This window comes from Odocoileus virginianus, chromosome 4 (assembly GCF_023699985.2).
Source record: "Odocoileus virginianus isolate 20LAN1187 ecotype Illinois chromosome 4, Ovbor_1.2, whole genome shotgun sequence".
NCBI lineage: Eukaryota > Metazoa > Chordata > Mammalia > Artiodactyla > Cervidae > Odocoileus > Odocoileus virginianus.
In genome coordinates, this window is record NC_069677.1 from 73,384,452 (window position 1) to 73,401,137 (window position 16,686).

General features: G+C 48.8%; 1 protein-coding gene across 1 annotated transcript in view; it reads left to right on the forward strand.

The window, feature by feature from the left end:
* Nucleotides 1–16,686, forward strand: part of SLCO2A1 (solute carrier organic anion transporter family member 2A1) — an 83,339-nt gene that overhangs the window by 26,374 nt on the left and 40,279 nt on the right. Inside the window, exon 2 of the mRNA XM_020875278.2 lies at nt 14,662–14,799. Coding sequence (XP_020730937.2) covers nt 14,662–14,799 — 138 coding nt within the window. The remainder of the gene's footprint in view (nt 1–14,661; nt 14,800–16,686) is intronic.

The window sequence follows — 16,686 nt, forward strand, 5'->3', positions numbered from 1 at the left end:
AGACCCTGAGTCCTGGCGTCCATGCACACCCATGCCCTGGCCTGCCCTTGTGGGCAGCCGGCCCACCCTTGTCTCAGGCATGTCTGCAGTCTTTGACTCTGTTACAGCTTCTTCAAGCTTGGTTCTCAGATTTCCAGTGACTTTGATTGCGCTGGGCGTGCTATGGTTTATCAGGAACTCTGAGAGGCCTCTGAGAGGGTGAGCACAGGCTTCCAGGCAGGGCTTCCCTGGGCGAGGGTTCCTTCCTCGTCCTGCTGGGGCACCTACCGTTCCCTATAGAAACTCAAACTCCGCATGGGGCAGCCTCCCCCCTTCATGGGACAGACTTGCCCCCCTTCACTGCTCAGTGTGACTCCAGTCTTTCTGTTAAAAAGCCTGGCAGGGCCAAGAGGTGAATATGAGTCCAGGATTTCATTTTTCCAAATGAAGATGTTTGGGAGCTCTGAAATGCAGCTGGTCGTGGGTGTCACTCTGCTGACAGTGAAAGAATTAACAAGGATTTGCAAAGTAATTGATTTATCTCCTTAGGAAATAAATGGGCACAATAGAAGGAAAAAAGGAAAAACCCCTATGTCTTCAAGGAATTCACAATCTGCTTTAATAATTTGACATCTTCCTACTTCTGGCTTACAGGTGCTGATGTAACCAGTGGTTACATTCCTTGAGGTTCATTCTTTCCCGTTGATTTGTTTATCATCAGCTATTTGCCGAGCACATCACCTCTTCCTCATAAAGTAGTAGCCAGCCATGCTTTGCGGTCACTTCCCTCCTCCGCCTGCTGGCTGGCCACGGCTCTGTGCTGGATGCCAGGATTGCTGTAGGGCCCCAAACACTCAAGGTAGTTGTAATTGCAATGTGGGCTCAGGGCCATGAAGGAACAATGGAGAATGTGTAACAGGAGGGATATTCTTCACCATCATATAGATATGTGAGTAGAAGCTAAACAAGGGAGGGGGTGGGAATGAAGAGCCCCCCGCCCCAGACCCTGGTAGACAGAATGGGCCCCACCCCCAGAAGCTCTAAGGTAACACGTCATTCCACACAGGCGATGAGTTTTCCACCCAGCTACAAATTTTACTGCCTCTTACCCCAGACCGTAGCTAGGGTAGTGCCCAAGGAGATGCCTTGGTGATGGGAAGCTCGGTGAAGCCAGAGGTGGATGGGAGCTGGAACAGGGAGGCCCTGCAGGCTGGGGTGCTCTGCTTGATCTTGATCTGAGCTGGTGGAATTCCACTGGAGGGATTTTTCATGGGTCATGAGAGGCTCTGATCTCCATCTTCAGAAGATCACGCTGACACACCATGTGATTGTATTTCTGTAAAGTACAAAAACAGCAAACTACGTGAGCTGCTAGAGGACAGGAGATCACTACCCTGGAGGGGAGGGTGACTGAGAGGGCACCCGAGGCTGTCTGGGAAGCTAGAAATGTTCTGTTTCTTGGTCTGCGTGCTGTCCCTCTGGCACTTTATCAAGCTGTACCCTTTTGACTTGTGCCTTTTTGTGGTGAATGTTATGCATTCTTCAAAGATCACTCTGGCTGCTGGCTAGAGAGTAGATTGGAAGGAGGAAGGAGTGGGCTTCAGGAAAGGATAGACCCACCTGACCAGTAGTGGCCAGGTGGGCCTGCCAGGCTCTGGATGGAAGGCAGCAGGGGAGGCGGAGACACAGCATGGCTTAGAGCCTTGGTTTGGAGGTGAAAGCACCAGGGAGAGAACTGGAATCCGAAGGAGGCAGTGTAGGCTAACATGGTCGTTTGGGGTACGAATTTCAGATACTGGTTGTTGGGAGTAAAGTTGAACTGTGTGGGAAGTAGGGGGTCGAGGTGGGAGGTCTGCAGTCTAGGATGGACTGGAGGCTGTGGCGTGCCACGAGGGTGACCTCTGTGGTGGACGAGCAGGATGCCCATGGGGTGTGTGTGTGCAGAGAGACAGACAAGGGGGCTGAGGATGGAACAGAAAGAGCTCCCACAGGAATTTCTAAGGAGGAACACAGAGACTGCACGAGCTCGGGAAACAATGGCATCAGAGATGGTGAGGGAAACAAGAGTGTCAGAGGCTGCAGGACTTAGGTAAAGCTGTCACTGGAGAGACCGCTGGATTTGGCAGTTAGGTAACCAGCTATCTTGGTGAAGACAACGTCAGTGGTACCTTCTTTGCCCAAACTCTCATGCGATCAGAGTGCTGGGTGGAGCAGAATGATGGTGTCACTTGGCGTACCTCGTTTGCTACCATTTACCAACTGTATGATAAGAGAATTTTGGAAGCTTACCTGAAACTCAGTTCCCTCGTCCATAAACCAACAGAATCATATTTGCCTCTCAGGGGTATGAGGACTCACTGTATGCAGCAGGTATTTATTAAACATCTATTATGTGCCAGATACTCAGCCAGATGCAGAAGATACAGACCAACAAACAAGCAGACAGAAACTAATCATTACACAAACAAGGTGATGTGAGGAAAAGTACCCCTCAGTGCTTCCCTGTGGCCGTGAACCAGCCTTCTTGGGCAGAGGGGTCCCTCCTTCCTGGCCAGCTTCCCAGGGTCCTGGGCTCTTCCAATACATGCCTCCACACCCCACTTTCTCTCTGAAAAACTCATTTCCTCTTCCTTGAGAGCAGGAAGGGAAGGGCTTAATCTGCAAACCCTTCAGGGAAGTGAGGGAAAATATTAACATCCCATCTCACTTTACAAAGAATAGGGAGAATATAAAATAGGTGAAGTTTCTATATTAGTACAGTATGAGTGTTGTTTTCCTGCCACAAATGGATTCAGAGTTTCCCGAATGGCGCTGTATTTCACCTAACAAATTACTCTTGTGCCAACTTCCAAAAAAGGCAAATGGTACTTGTTTTCCATGAAGGAAAGCTTTTCTGACTTAAAAAATAAAAGTGACTTTGGAAATTTCTAAAGAAGAATTTGGACACATACTTACATAAATGTCAATGATAATTTTGTTTCAAAGTTTTTATTTTTCTGGGAACCCTTGAGCACCACGCTTCTAGCTAATCTGATAAAATCATTTAGTCTATGTACTCATGTTTCATCTCTTCCAGAATTTTTTTTAATCTACGATTTCTAAAGCCCATGCCACATATCCTGGTCACCTTGGACCGTCTCTCGCCCTTTGCTCTTTCATCCTCCTTCACAAATGCCACCAGGAGAGTCTAGACATCTGACTTCCTCATCGCTGGGGCTGAACTTCAGACAGTTACCACCAGGGAAAAGCCAAAGGAAAACAACTGCAGCCAAAAGTGTTTGAAGATTACTGGTATCACTGCAGCGTCCCTTCCAACTAGACCGCTGCCACGGAAATCCACATGTTTCTTTACAGATAGTGCTGATTTTTACACATCCAAGGGCTCTCAGGACTCAGTCTTATCAAAGGCCTCTCCTAGTCACAATAAAAACAAAACTACAGAATTATGTGGTTTGGGACTTGCAGTGAGTGTCCTGTTCAATTTTCTCTTACCTAGAGGCCTTTATGGAGAAGGCAATGGCAACCCACTCCAGCACTCTTGCCTGGGAAATCCCATGGACGGAGGAGCCTGGTAGGCTGCAGTCCATGGGGTCACAAAGGGTTGGGCACGCCTGAGCTACTTCACTTTTACTTTTCACTTTCATGTACTGGAGAGGGAAATGGCAACCCCCTCCAGTGTGCTTGCCTGGAGAATCCCAGGGACGGCGGAGCCTGGTGGGCTGCCGTCTGTGGGGTTGCACAGAGTTGGACACGACTGAAGGCGACTTAGCAGCAGCAGCAGCAGAGGCCTTTAGGCGAGATTGTTTTTTCTCAGTGAGTGGACTAGACTAAAAAGTGGCTGAGAGATCCTGGTCTAACCCAATTCCTTGGCGACCTGCATTAGAGTGGTCCTTGGCCCACCTCTCCACCCCCACCAAGAAGTGTGATCTGTGGAAGAGACCACTTAAGTGCTGTGGTCCTCTGGGCTTGTTGTGGTTTCTGGTGGCCTCCCGGCCTCCACTGAGGCTCCAGTCCTCTATAGAGCAGCTCTCACAGACCTCTGATAGCCCTTTTCAGTCACATGAGGGGAACCGGCCAGACGGTAAGGTCACGATGTGGAGAGCAAAAGCTGGCGAGAGGGTGCTGGGCAGAGACGCCTAAGGGGCTCCCAATGGGCAGAATCAGAGTCCCAGCTCTCCAGACTGGCCACTGCCCTCTTAGGGAACAAGGAAGCTGTGAGGGGAATCTGTGTTGTTCTTTGTAGATTGTTCTGATTTTTATACTTCCCAGGGCACCCAGGACCGTGTCTTATCAAAGGCTTTGCCTAGTTTATGAAAATATGACGGACACTACTACAAGTACTCTCTGTGACTACCACCAACTTGGACCCTGGGCTGGCTATTTTGAATCTCTGAGCTTTATCATGTTCAGGCATTCTTCCTACATGGGAACGTCCCTGATTTCCTGAATCACTTCTTAAAAGACACATTCCCAATGTATGACAAAAACCACTACAATATTGTAAAGTAATTAGCCTCCAACTAATAAAAATAAATGAAAAAAAAATTAAAACAAACAAACAAAAGAAGACACATTCCCCTTTGGGGCCACTGAACCATGGTTCGGATCCAAAGCACACCCTGCTGAAGGTATAGGAGGGTAAGCAGGCCGATGGGGCTGAAGGAGGCCTTCACTCCACGACACATCTTCGCTTTGCTTCTCCTCTTGGAAGGACAGGGGCAAGATTCCCCTCTCCCCTCCAGCTCAGAGGAGCCAACCCACAGACCTCCTTTCCTTTCAGATGCTGCCTCTTTGAGGTCATTGGGAAACAGCCGGAAGTCACATTTTCTGAGTTTCCTTCTTTGTCCCTATTGCATTAGGAACTCTTGAGCCTGGAGTCTTACCTCCCAGATCTTATCCATTGGGTGAACTTCCAGCCAGGACTGAGAATGGGCTATGAGAGTAAAGACACTAAAAAAAAATAGAAATATTTAAGTGGAGATGGAGAGACACCCTAAGCCAGCGCCACTCTCCAGCCATGTGACTTCTGTTGGAGATAGACTGGCCACTTTGGAAAATCCTAGTCAAATGAATGAGGTGTCAGGATGCATGGGTGTCCTAGGGGTGATGGAGGGAAAGTTGTGGAGAAGAGCCTGGGTACACTTCTTGGCTTGACTACTTAGGCCCCTGACAAGTACATACTCCTTTTTTTTCCCTTTGAAAAAGTGGAGGCAGAATTATTAATTTGCTTACTGGATTAGCATCAGGAGGTGGATTTGGTTCATAATTCAAGATGGCAGGCTTGGCATGTGTTTGTCTCTGCTCATCTCTAATACCCTTGTTAGGATAAGAGCCATGAATTAAAAATAGTGAAAACTAACAACAGAAAAAAGAAAAGTACAGGAATTATGAGTGGCTGAAACATCCCAATAATTTCAGTAAGATGGAGGGTGGTTGGAAAGTACTGATAGACGAAACAAAGTGGAGGAAAGTGGACTCTGAGTGCGTGCTTGGGGCTGAGAGTAGGCAAGCCCCTGGACTTGGAACTTGGCATAGTCATGGAGTCTGCAGATTCAGAGTGGGCAGGATGGAAGAAAGCAGAGATGACAGCCAGGTGGAGCTGGAGGGGTTCATACAGCGCAGCCCTTTACCTTGGGCTTCTCTCCATGCCATGAGGGACCGTCAGCTGGTGTGGGTGGTCACCCAGGGGGTAAGCCCCACTGCTGGCTCCGGGCTTGCTTGCCACAAAGTGAAGTGATCCAATAAGGACACAAACACTGCTAGAACTATGAAAAGTTGGGGCGAAGAGGGAGAGAGAGGGGACCTGAATAAGTGAGCTAAATCCTCCTCTATCGTGGCACACAGTCAAAAGTGATAAATCAAGAAATTGCAAAACAAGAATATTATTTTGAGATATGTGGATGTAATCAACAGAACCACTAAAAACAGTATGTCCCTGGACTGTAGTACTTGTGGTAGGCTACAGTTGAGCATAGGGCTGGCCTTGTCATTCTTAGTCCTTCCATATGACAATTTTTTTTTTTAAAACATGTGCATGAATTCAAAATAAAAGAAAAAAGTGAAAATAAATGTAAGTGGATTTGTGATTAAGTAGGAGGGATCCCAGCTGACCGTGAAAAGGAGCTTCTGATTGGCAGTGTGGCTCAAACCCAGCTGGGTTGTCACCATGGCTGGGCAGCTCCGGTGCTGCCCAAGAGATGTGCAAGCCTCCAGCTGTTCCTGCCTCCCTGCCCCAGTCCTCTCCAGCCTGGAGAGGAGGACCAACAAGGATTCTGGGGCCAGGTCTTGACCCACAGAGGTTGGAGGAACTAAAGCAAGTGGCATCTCTAAGACTCCTCTCTCACTTAGGAGAACTGCAAGCAGCCATCCTCTGAGCTCTCCTTGCACTGCTGGGCAGGGCAAGATTAAGGTTTCCCTGAGCTCTTCTTTACTCTTTCTTCTCACGCTTCCTCCTTCCTTCTTCCTTCTTTCCTTCCTTCCAAATAGCTCCATTTAGACTACTGGCATCTGCTGTTTAAGGATGGGAACAGTGATCTAAACTGGGAGGTCACAGCCTGTGTCCCAGTCCTGAATGACTTTCTTCCCACTCCTGGTTCCCGTATGTGGGTAAAACTATCTCAGAGACATCACATCCTGGTGAACCTAAGGCATCGGCTGAATTTTCTAGAGTTTTGCTTTCATTGGGATGCATGTGGACAAAACCAGAGTTCGTTGACAGCAGAGTCAGTGATCAGATGGGTAGTAATCCTGTGAGGACCACATTTCAGAAATTCTCCTAGTGTCCCTATAATTCTCATTAGGTGCTTCAGATCATAGTTCTCTGTTTAGTTCAGAAAAGAAGGTCATGAACCTGCATAGCAGAAGAAACTATGGCTGGGCTGGACTTTGACCCTTTCTTGTTCACCCTGAGCTATAAGGGTTTCACTCTTTGTCCTAACGGTTTACCCATATAGTCTGATTATTTACTTACATAGAGCTCTGAAGTTTGGCTGGGGCCTAGAGTCCCACTCTGAACCCCTCGCTTGGTGTCTCAGCATTTTTCAGCCGTTCTTAGCTCTTTGGCAAAAGTGGTGAAAAGAGTCATCTCTATTAGAAGGAAGATCTTCATGACCACTCCAATCTCTCTGCTTCCTTCCTGTCTGAATTTCCTCTCCATGTTTGTTAAGATTGGAAAAAGAATAGAGCTGTGAATGTGAACATTAGACATTTTAGAGCTTCCCGTCCACCACACCCTACAAGAATGTTGTTCCCTTGCATTAACTTTCCCTTCGCACTTCCTTCTACAAGATGTGCCTGAAGACTTGTATAGTTTTAACACACACACACACACACACGAAAAGCTAGATGTTTACATTAACACACACACTTAAATATCTACTTGGATTTTGATTGTTTCAAAGTGGACTCTTTAACAGATTTATTCCAATGACACTGCCAATGCTCATAGGTTTTTGTTTTTTTTTAACTGTTTGTGGAGTTCCCTTCAAAGCCTCAGAAGATTATTTTGAATACCTTCCTGGTTGCAAATCATTTTGAAGTCAGATTTTCCTTAAATCAACTTATTTGAGGTATAGTTTACATATTATAGGGCTTCCTTGGTGGCTCAGATGGTTAAGAATCTGCCTGCAATGCAGGAGACCTGGGTTTGATCCCTGGATTGAGAAGATCCACTCCAGTATTACTGCCTGGAGAATTACGTGGACAGAGGAACCTGGTAGGCTACAATCCATGAGGCCACAAAGAGTCAGACATGACTGAGCGACTAACACTTCATTTCACTTTACATATAATAAAGTGCACAGATTTTAAATGATTGATGAATTGCTTGTTCACTGATTAAAAGCAATGCTGCAGGAGAAATTTATAATGATTGAGGAAAGAGCATTGGAACAAACCTGCAGCTTCTCAAATGGCTCCTCTGATGGACATATATTCTGGAAGAGAGTTCATCAGTTATACTCTTTAAAGACCTATTCATTCACTTGACAATGAATGAGCCCCAATTAAGGACTAGGCATTGTTCCCGACAAGAGGACATGGCATCTTGAAAAACACACATCATTTTTCCTCTGTGAATTCTGGATTTTGGTGGGGGTGATGACCATAAGTGATAAATGTATGATGTAATTTTAGGAAGCAATTCAGTTCACTTCAGTTGCTCAGACATGTCCGACACTTTGTGACCTCGTGGACTGCAGCATGACAGGCTTACCTGTCCATCATCAACTCCCAGAGCTTGCTCAAACTCATGTCCATCAAGTCAGTGATGCCATCCAACCATCTCATCATCTGTTGTTCTCTTTTTCTGCTGCTTTCAATATTTTCTAGCATCAGGGTCTTTTCTAATGAGCCAGTTCTTCGCATCAGGTGGCCAGAAGTATTGGAGCTTCAGCTTCAGCATCAGTCCTTCCAACGAGCATTTAGGGTTGATTTCCTTTAGGATTGACTGGTTTGATCTCCTTGCAGTTCAAGAGACTCTCAAGAGTCTTCTCCAGCACCACAGTTCAAAAGCATCAATTCTTCGGCACTCAGCCTTCTTTATGGTCCAACTCTCAAACCATAGCTTTGACCAGACAGATTTTTGTTGGCAAAGTAATGTCTCTGCTTTTTAATATGCTGTCAAAGTTTATCATAGCTTTTCTTCTGAGGAGCAAGTGTCTTTCAATTGCACGGCTGCAGTCACCATCTGCAGTGGTTTTGGAGCCAAGAAAATAAAGCCTGTCACTGTTTTCATTGTTTCCCCATGTATTTGCCATGAAGTGATGGGGCCAGATGGCATGACCTTAGTTTTTGAATGCTGAGTTTTAAACCAGCTTTTTCACTCTCCTAGGAAGCAATAACTGCTATGAAAATGAAAAAAGTGGAGTGAGGAGACAGAAAATGCTGGTGGGCTATTTTTAAAAAGATAATACAGCCATGTAATATATCTTTATTTTCTTTTCCTTTTGTGAGGAAATCTCAAGACCCAGATTCTACCATAAGCTACTTTTAAAAGGGACATGGAATCCTTCCATAAATTATATTCTGCAGAATGCTAGAGTCTGTAGACATTTCATATATATACAGGGGGTCACATGGCTAAAGAAGCCATGGAGAAAGTTGGGTAAAACAAAGCTAAAAGCCAGTCTTTACTGAAGGTTTTCTTAGAGACTTTAATATGCTAATACAAACTGTAAATATTCACAAGGAAGGATGGTGGCATGCAAAGTTTTCCAAACTTTTTTCTCCTGGGAATTCTTTCAACTTTGATCATCTCAAACAAGTGGTGATCTGCCTAACACATTGTGGGAAATTCTGTCCTAGAGTTTTCATTGCACAGGAGATGGAAAAGCAACAGAGAGGTTCAATTAATTGGGCAGGAGGGAGAGATGGGAGTCTGGGCTTATTAACTATCTCTCCAGAATGTGGAACACACGTTGTGGGTCAAGCAGGTCTCTAGGACTTTAAACACAGACCCTTTTATGCAAGCCTCCCAAGGCAGTGGAAACAGGTATTGTCAAAGCTTCTATTTGCTAGTGGGGAAACTGCTGTCAGAGGGTGAAATACATAGTCAGAGGTCATGCCATTCATTACAGAGTCAGGATGTGAGCTTCGGCTTGTTTGAGTCCCAAACCCCAACTATCAACCCACAACACCATGTTGTCTAAATGGTGGTGGAGGATGGGTTGCAGCCTAATGAGCAAACCTCTCCTTCTCCCACCAGTCCATCTCGTTATGCTCATAAGCCCCACAGTCTCACAAGGGATGGATTTCTATCTGTCCTGCGTGGTGTCAAGTGTTTTCTGCTCATGTCACACTGGTCATGGAGCAGGTACTTGATAAGTTCAAGTAGCCTGAGTCCTGTCCATGTAAGCTCAGTAGTGAAACCAGATGGCTGTGACCTTGAGCAACTCTGGACAGAAATCTACTGGCACCTTCTCTCCACTTCTATCTCTTTACCCAGCATCTTCTCCCCACCTTTCCCTCCCCTGAAGCCACAGATCTCATTCCTCTTCATTTGCTGAGTCCACTGGAACCTGGGGTCTCAGATACACACCAACACTTCTGCTGGGGCACCTGTAAGGGACCCCAACCTGTCAGAGCTGCAGTGGCTGAGAGCTGGCGGTGCAGTAGGCTTTGCTGGGGTGTGAGGTGAGAAAGGCACCCCCTAGCTCTAGGTGGAGTCTTCCACCTCGTGTCTGCAGGGATTTTTGTATTTACTGGAAAGAGAAAGACATATCTTTCAGGAAAAGATCTGAGACAGATATTTTTCCCCAGCGTCCTCACCTTTCTCTCCTGAGACCGCTAGGGAACCAAGCAGATATTGTGTGTGCTTCGTCCCTTAGTCATGTCCGATTCTGAAACCCCATGGACTGTAGCCCACCAGGCTCCTCTGCCCATGGGATTCACCAGGCAAGAATACTGGAGTGGGTTGCCATGCCCTCCTCCAGGGGATCTTCCCAACCCAGGGATTGAACTCAGTTCTTCCGCATTGCAGGCAGATTCTTTACCGTCTGAGCCTCCAATCAGCTGCTCGAGTAGAGACTAGTCACTCCTGTTAATTCATTACTGATTTGGTTAGAGGGAGACTGGTATTTTTGAACTTTATATGCAGTAACTTGGGTGTTCCAAACCTGAACTCCTGTCCCCTCTCTCTATCTGCACTCCTCCTCCTGGGTCCCTGTCTCACGCACAGACTTGACCCCTTCCTGGCCTTCAGGCTGGAAACTCTGCCCCTTTCCTTCCACCTCAAATCAAGGACAAGAGTCTTGTCAACACAACCTCTGCAGGAGCCTCTAAGCTGCCACTACCTGCCTCCCCACTGCCTTGGACATTGGCCCAGCCCTCAATGTCTCTCCTCGGGGTGCTCTGACAGCCCTCAGCCCTCTGCTGGATGCCACCCTGAATGCCAGTCACATGCCAAGCCATCCGCAAGCCTCTGCACAAAAGTCAGCATCAGGTGCCAAGACTTTCGGAAGCTACTTTGAACTGGACACATAGCTGAGTCCTGTGCTGGGCAAGGGAACCACTGAAGGGTTATCCAGACAGAAAGATGATTTTGTGAAGACTGAGCAAAGATGCAGATAGTGAGTATGCGCTCTGGGGTAGTGTGTGACCTTGAAGTTTGAAGGACAAGAGGTTCTAGCTCTAGTGCTACATAACAAAGCAGCCTCAAACTTAGTGCTTAAAACAATGGCAACATTTAGTTTGCTCATGGATCTGCCATCTGTGGAAGGCTTGGTGGGCATAGCTCACCTGGCATTGCAGGCTGGAATCCTGAGCTGGCTGCAGGCTGAAACTTTAACTGGACTGATTGGCTGGAGCATCACCATGGGGATCCCCATGAGTAGGGAAGGGTGGCTTCTTATAATGTGATGTCTGGGGTCTAAGATCCCATGAAAGAGCTGGGGGATTCACTATTAACATTCAGGACTTAGCCACAGAGATCACAGAGCATCACTTCTGCTTCCTTCTCTTTTTTAGAAGCAAATAGGTAAGATTGGCTCATATTGAAAGGAAGAGAACACAGATCCCACTTCTTGATGGATGAATGTCATTGTCACATTGTAAGAGGTGTATGTGGGACAGGAGACATTGGTGTAGCCATCTTTGTAAAATATGATCCATCTAGCAGAATATGGAGCCAACGAGGCAGGCAGAGTCCAGGACTTGTAGCATCTTGGATGATACTCCAAAGGGCATTGGTTTTCATCTTGTGAAAAGTGGGGAGCCAGTGAGAGGTATTAATCTGGGTGTACTTGGCTCACACTGGTGTTTGATAAAGCTCTTCCTGGAGTGATGAGATGGAAGACTGGAAGGCAGGCAGACAGGAGATCTGTGAGAGGCTGTTGAAAGAATCTGGGGGAGATAAAAGAGGGAGGGCCTGAAGCCAGACATAATCTAGAGGTGAGGGCAGGTCAAATGCAAGAGGCGCCAGATGAAATCACAGTGGCACCAAATGTCAGAGGTGAGAACCATGCATCTAGGAGGATTTCCGGTTTCTGACTTAGGGCACTGAGCAAATGTGATGGGGAATGAAGGAAAAACCAAAGAGGCTTGCGGGGGGAGGACATTGGGCCCTATTTAGGAAGCGATTAGTCTGGGGGAGGGGTCTGAGAATGTCCATATGGACATGTCCAGCACAGAGTGTAATGCACTTGAGTTTAAAAACCCTGGGGGACGTTCTGGCGAAGAGTCTGAGATGTGGGTACCACAAATGGGGCTTCCAATGCACATATGCAGAAAGGGCCCTGTGTCCAGAGAAGATGACTACAGACAATCTGAGCGGGCAGGTTGGGGGGGCTTTAACCTTCAGGGGGTGATCAGAAGAAGATAATCTGGTAAGGCCTCCAAGACTAAACTGCCTGTATCCTGGACATAGCAGGTGCTGTGGTCCTAGTGCCAGGCCCTCCAAGTGCCTGGCAGGCCCGGTCCTGGGCCTGCCTCTCACACAACAGAGCAGCCATGGCAGGTTCCTGCCCTCGTGAGCCCTTGGTCTCCCCAGCTCTGAGGCGCTAGGATGCCCCCTCTCTCCCTCTCTGGACTTCTGTTTCCCCATTCATAAGAGAGACTGGATCATTTTCCAAAGTACCTTTATCACAAAATGTTGAGAATTCCAGTGCATGAGAAGAAGCAGAGATGGGCCTCCCTGGGGAGGCAGGGGTGGTGAGTGAACAGGCTTCCTCTTGCTACCCATGAGGCAGATGGCTGTGACTTTGAGCAACTCTGGACAGAAATCTACTGGCACCTTCTCTCCACTTCTATCTCTTTACCCAGTATCTTCTGCCCACCTTTCCTTCCCCTGAAGCCACAGATCTCATTCCTCTTCATCTGCTGAGTCCACTGGAACCTGGGGTCTCAGATACACACCAGCACTTCTGCTGGGGCACCTGTAAGGGACCCCAACCTGTCAGAGCTGCAGTGGCTGAGAGCTGGCGGTGCAGTAGGCTTTGCTGGGGTGTGAGGTGAGAAAGGCACCCCCTAGCTCTAGGTGGAGTCTTCCACCTCGTGTCTGCAGGGATTTTTGTATTTACTGGAAAGAGCAAAGACATATCTTTCAGGAAAAGATCTGAGACAGATTTTTTTCCCCAGCATCCTCACCTTTCTCTCTTGAGACTGCTAGGGAACCAAGCAGATATTGTGTGTGCTTCGTCCCTTAGTCATGTCCGACTCTACAACCCCATGGACTGTAGCCCACCAGGCTCCTCTGCCCATGGGTGTGCTTGCTAGGCAAGAATACTGGAGTGGGTTGCCATGCCCTCCTCCAGGGGATATTCCCAACCCAGGGACTGAACCCAGTTCTTCCGCATTGCAGGCAGATTCTTTACCCACTGAGCCACCAACACTGCTTCTGCCCTCTCTCCCTGGCTTACAGCGTCTCCTAGCTGATCCTGGCTTCTGACCTCTCAGCCTTCTTCCCTCTAACTTTGATTTGCATCACTGAGGGACAGTGTAAATTCCACGAGGCCCACTGTTCTGGGGTAGAGGCCACAGCCTCCCCTTCCCGAGAGCCCAGATGTAGTTAGATCTTCCCTTGACTTAGTGAAATTCAGGCCGACACAAGGACCCTCGCAGGCAGTTTCTGAGATGGGCTGAAAAGAAGGCAGGCTCACGAGGGGAGTGGCAGTGCTTGGACAAGTGTCTGGCTTTGTGCTGTGTTGGCCACCTTGATTTGGATGTATGAGCAGGCAGCTTGGGCTGCACCCTCGGCTTCCAGAGGCTTTACATTGGCAGGTTGGAGAGTCAGTTCTGACCCCAAAGCCTAGAGCGGGGCCCCTGTGGATGGCTGGCTTGGCTTAATAAGGAAATAGAAATGTGGGTGGATCCCTGTTGCTTTCCTGAGATGCCAGCTCTTCCAGTGAGGGAAGAGCTTTGGCAGACTGGGAAACATACTGGCACCCCACCCTTCCCTGAAGGAAAAGTGCTGTCCTCAGAAGGGGCACTTCCAGGGGGTTTGGGACTCTGAGCCTGCTCTTAGCCTGACAGCCAAGAACCCAGGAGCGCTGAGCCTGCAGCCAACTCCAGATGCCACGACCCCTCTCCACCCTTGCCACTGTGTATCTGTCTCCATTAACCATGGAAAGCACATTTGCTTGTCACATTTACTCACACCCACAGGACAAGGTGGGACAGGGTGGGATGCCTTTCCTAGGCCTTTATCTTCATCCAGAGGAGGAGCCAGCATGGTCACAAACACCTCGTACAAGAGGTGGTAACAAGCTGGGCTGGGTGAGAGCCCATCCTGCAGCCTCACTGGGGTATGAGAAAGGAGTCTGGGGGGATGAGTGTTGGTGGGGAAGGGGAATGGAGGCCTGGTCAAGAGGTGTGGAGCAATGTGACTCCCCCGCTTGTTTGTGACATGAATGGGCTGGGAGGGGGGCCCTCAACCTTCATAGGACCCAGGAGGGAGGGCAGAGCTCTCAGAGAGGGTCTGATGAGTCAGACCTTTAAAGATGCTTCTCCAACCCTGTGGTTTCCCTGCCGTGTGACAGGAACGGCTGAAATCATGGGAATCACTGACATGCCTTGACCAAGGTCAGGGGTGAAACGGATCTGAGGATGACGGCATTTCACCCTGGGACCACCTGATGGAGAACGTGTTCCCAATGAACAAGGGAGGGAACGGGCCAGGCTGGTGGGCCTCTGTGCCCCAGAGTGGAGAGCAGAAGTGGGTATCAGGGCTCACTGCCAGTCTCCTCCCAGGTGTTCGTGCTGTGCCATGGCCTCCTGCAGCTCTGCCAGCTCCTGTATAGTGCCTACTTCAAGAGCAGCCTCACCACCATCGAGAAGCGGTTTGGCCTCTCCAGTTCTTCCTCAGGTCTCATCTCCAGCTTGAATGAGGTAAGCAGGATGCTCCAGTCCATTGGAACCCACCCAAGCATCACCGTGCTCACGGGATCCAGGAGGGGGCTCTGGAGGAGCAGATCGGGGCAGGGGGCACGTGAGGGATGGACACAGTCAGATACATTTCCCCTGGCACCAGGCACTGAGCTGAGAGCCTCCGGCGTTACCTGACCTCCTCACCACTCCCCTGCGAGCAGGTGCTCTGCACCTGCTCCAACAGATGAGGGCACCGGGGTTCAACAAGGTCAGTGGCTTGCCCGAGGTGTGCAGGCCTGCTGCCTCCAAACTCCGTGCCTCTGATTGAGTTCTGTGACCACCTACCAGCTGATGTGGCCTCCGTCCAGCCCCACCCAGAGGAAGACGAGCCGCAGGCATGCAGGTAGGGGAGCAGCTCCCAGAGGCCAACTCAATGGCTTTGACTCCCAGACAGGGTCACAGGTCTATGACTTTCTGTCTTTTCTTTCCATGAGGCCCACTGTTCTGGGGTGGAGGCCACAGCCTCCCCCTCCTGGGAGCCCAAGTGCAGTTAGATTTTCTGTTGACTTAGTGAAATTCAGGCCGATGCAGGGGCTCTCACAGGCAGTTTCTGAGATGAGCTGAAAAGAAGGCAGGAGGTCTCCCAGCGGTCCCCAACCACCACCTTCCATCCAGCTCATCCCCCAGCCAGCTCCCTGCTGGAAACGCCCCCTTACCCTTCAGTCCTGCGCGCCCCCAGGCCCACACAGGGGTGCCCCTCAGGAACCCTCCCCACCATGCCAGGGCAGATGCCCCTGCAGTCCTCGCAGGAGGACTGTCTTCACAGTAGTCATGTCTTTTAGGCAGAAAGCCTACCCGATCCTGGTGGCCACACCAGATCAGAGCCCAGGTCTGTCTGACAGCCACCACCCCAGGCCTCCCTCTGATCCCCAAAGCCCCCGCCCTGCCTCTGTCCACCAGCCCTGCTCTGCCCAAAAGCTAGTCCCTGGACACACCGCTGGAATCTCTACTGCTGCCTCTCTCGACGTACACTCCACCTCCACGGACTTCCTCCACTGTGGTGGGCACACCCTTGCACACGTACAACCCTGGGACCCATCACTCATGCCTGCTGGCCTCATGGGCCTCGGATCCTCCTCTGAGCTCCCAGGCACACATGATATTTTCACTGTTTTCTGGATGTCTAATTTCTCTTTCCCAAACTCAGATGAGTTTTTCAACAATCAGGTTGTAGACATCCCTATGGGCATAGTTTGAGGCAAATATAAGAAAGTTAATTCCCTGAACCTAACAATCCTGTGTGTGTGCTTTGTATGAAAATGTGCATCTCTCTGTGTGTATATCTGTTTCTACATGTGTCTGAGTCTGTGTGTGTGTCTGTGTGTATGACTGTGTCTGTCTGTGATCTGTGTGTATATTTGTGTACCTGTCTGTGTGTATTTGTGTATCTGTGTGTGTCTGGATGTGTATCTGTGTGTGTTGAAGGGAAGTGAATGGGTGAATGTGTGGAGTAGGTAGGATAGGAACTCAGCCAAGGGGTCTTCAACAATCCCACTGATTCTTTTTTTTTAAATTTTTTGAAAAATTTAATATTTATTTATTTGGCTGCACCATATCTTAGTTGTTTCATGTGGAATCTTTGATCTTCATTGCAGCATGAGGGCTCTTTAGTTGTGGCATGTGGAATCTAGTTCCCTGATCAAGGATCAAACCTGGGCCCCCTGCATTGGGAGTATATGGAGTCTTAGCCACTGGACCACCAGGGAAGTCCCAATCCTATTGATTCTGACCCCAGCATTTAAAAACAGACTAGGAAAGTAGGGGTCTTACTGGGAGAGCAGAGAGCAGCCAAGTAAGAGGAGCTTCATGGTCAAGCTCGAGGCTCCCAGCTTTTGGGGCGGGCAGTAA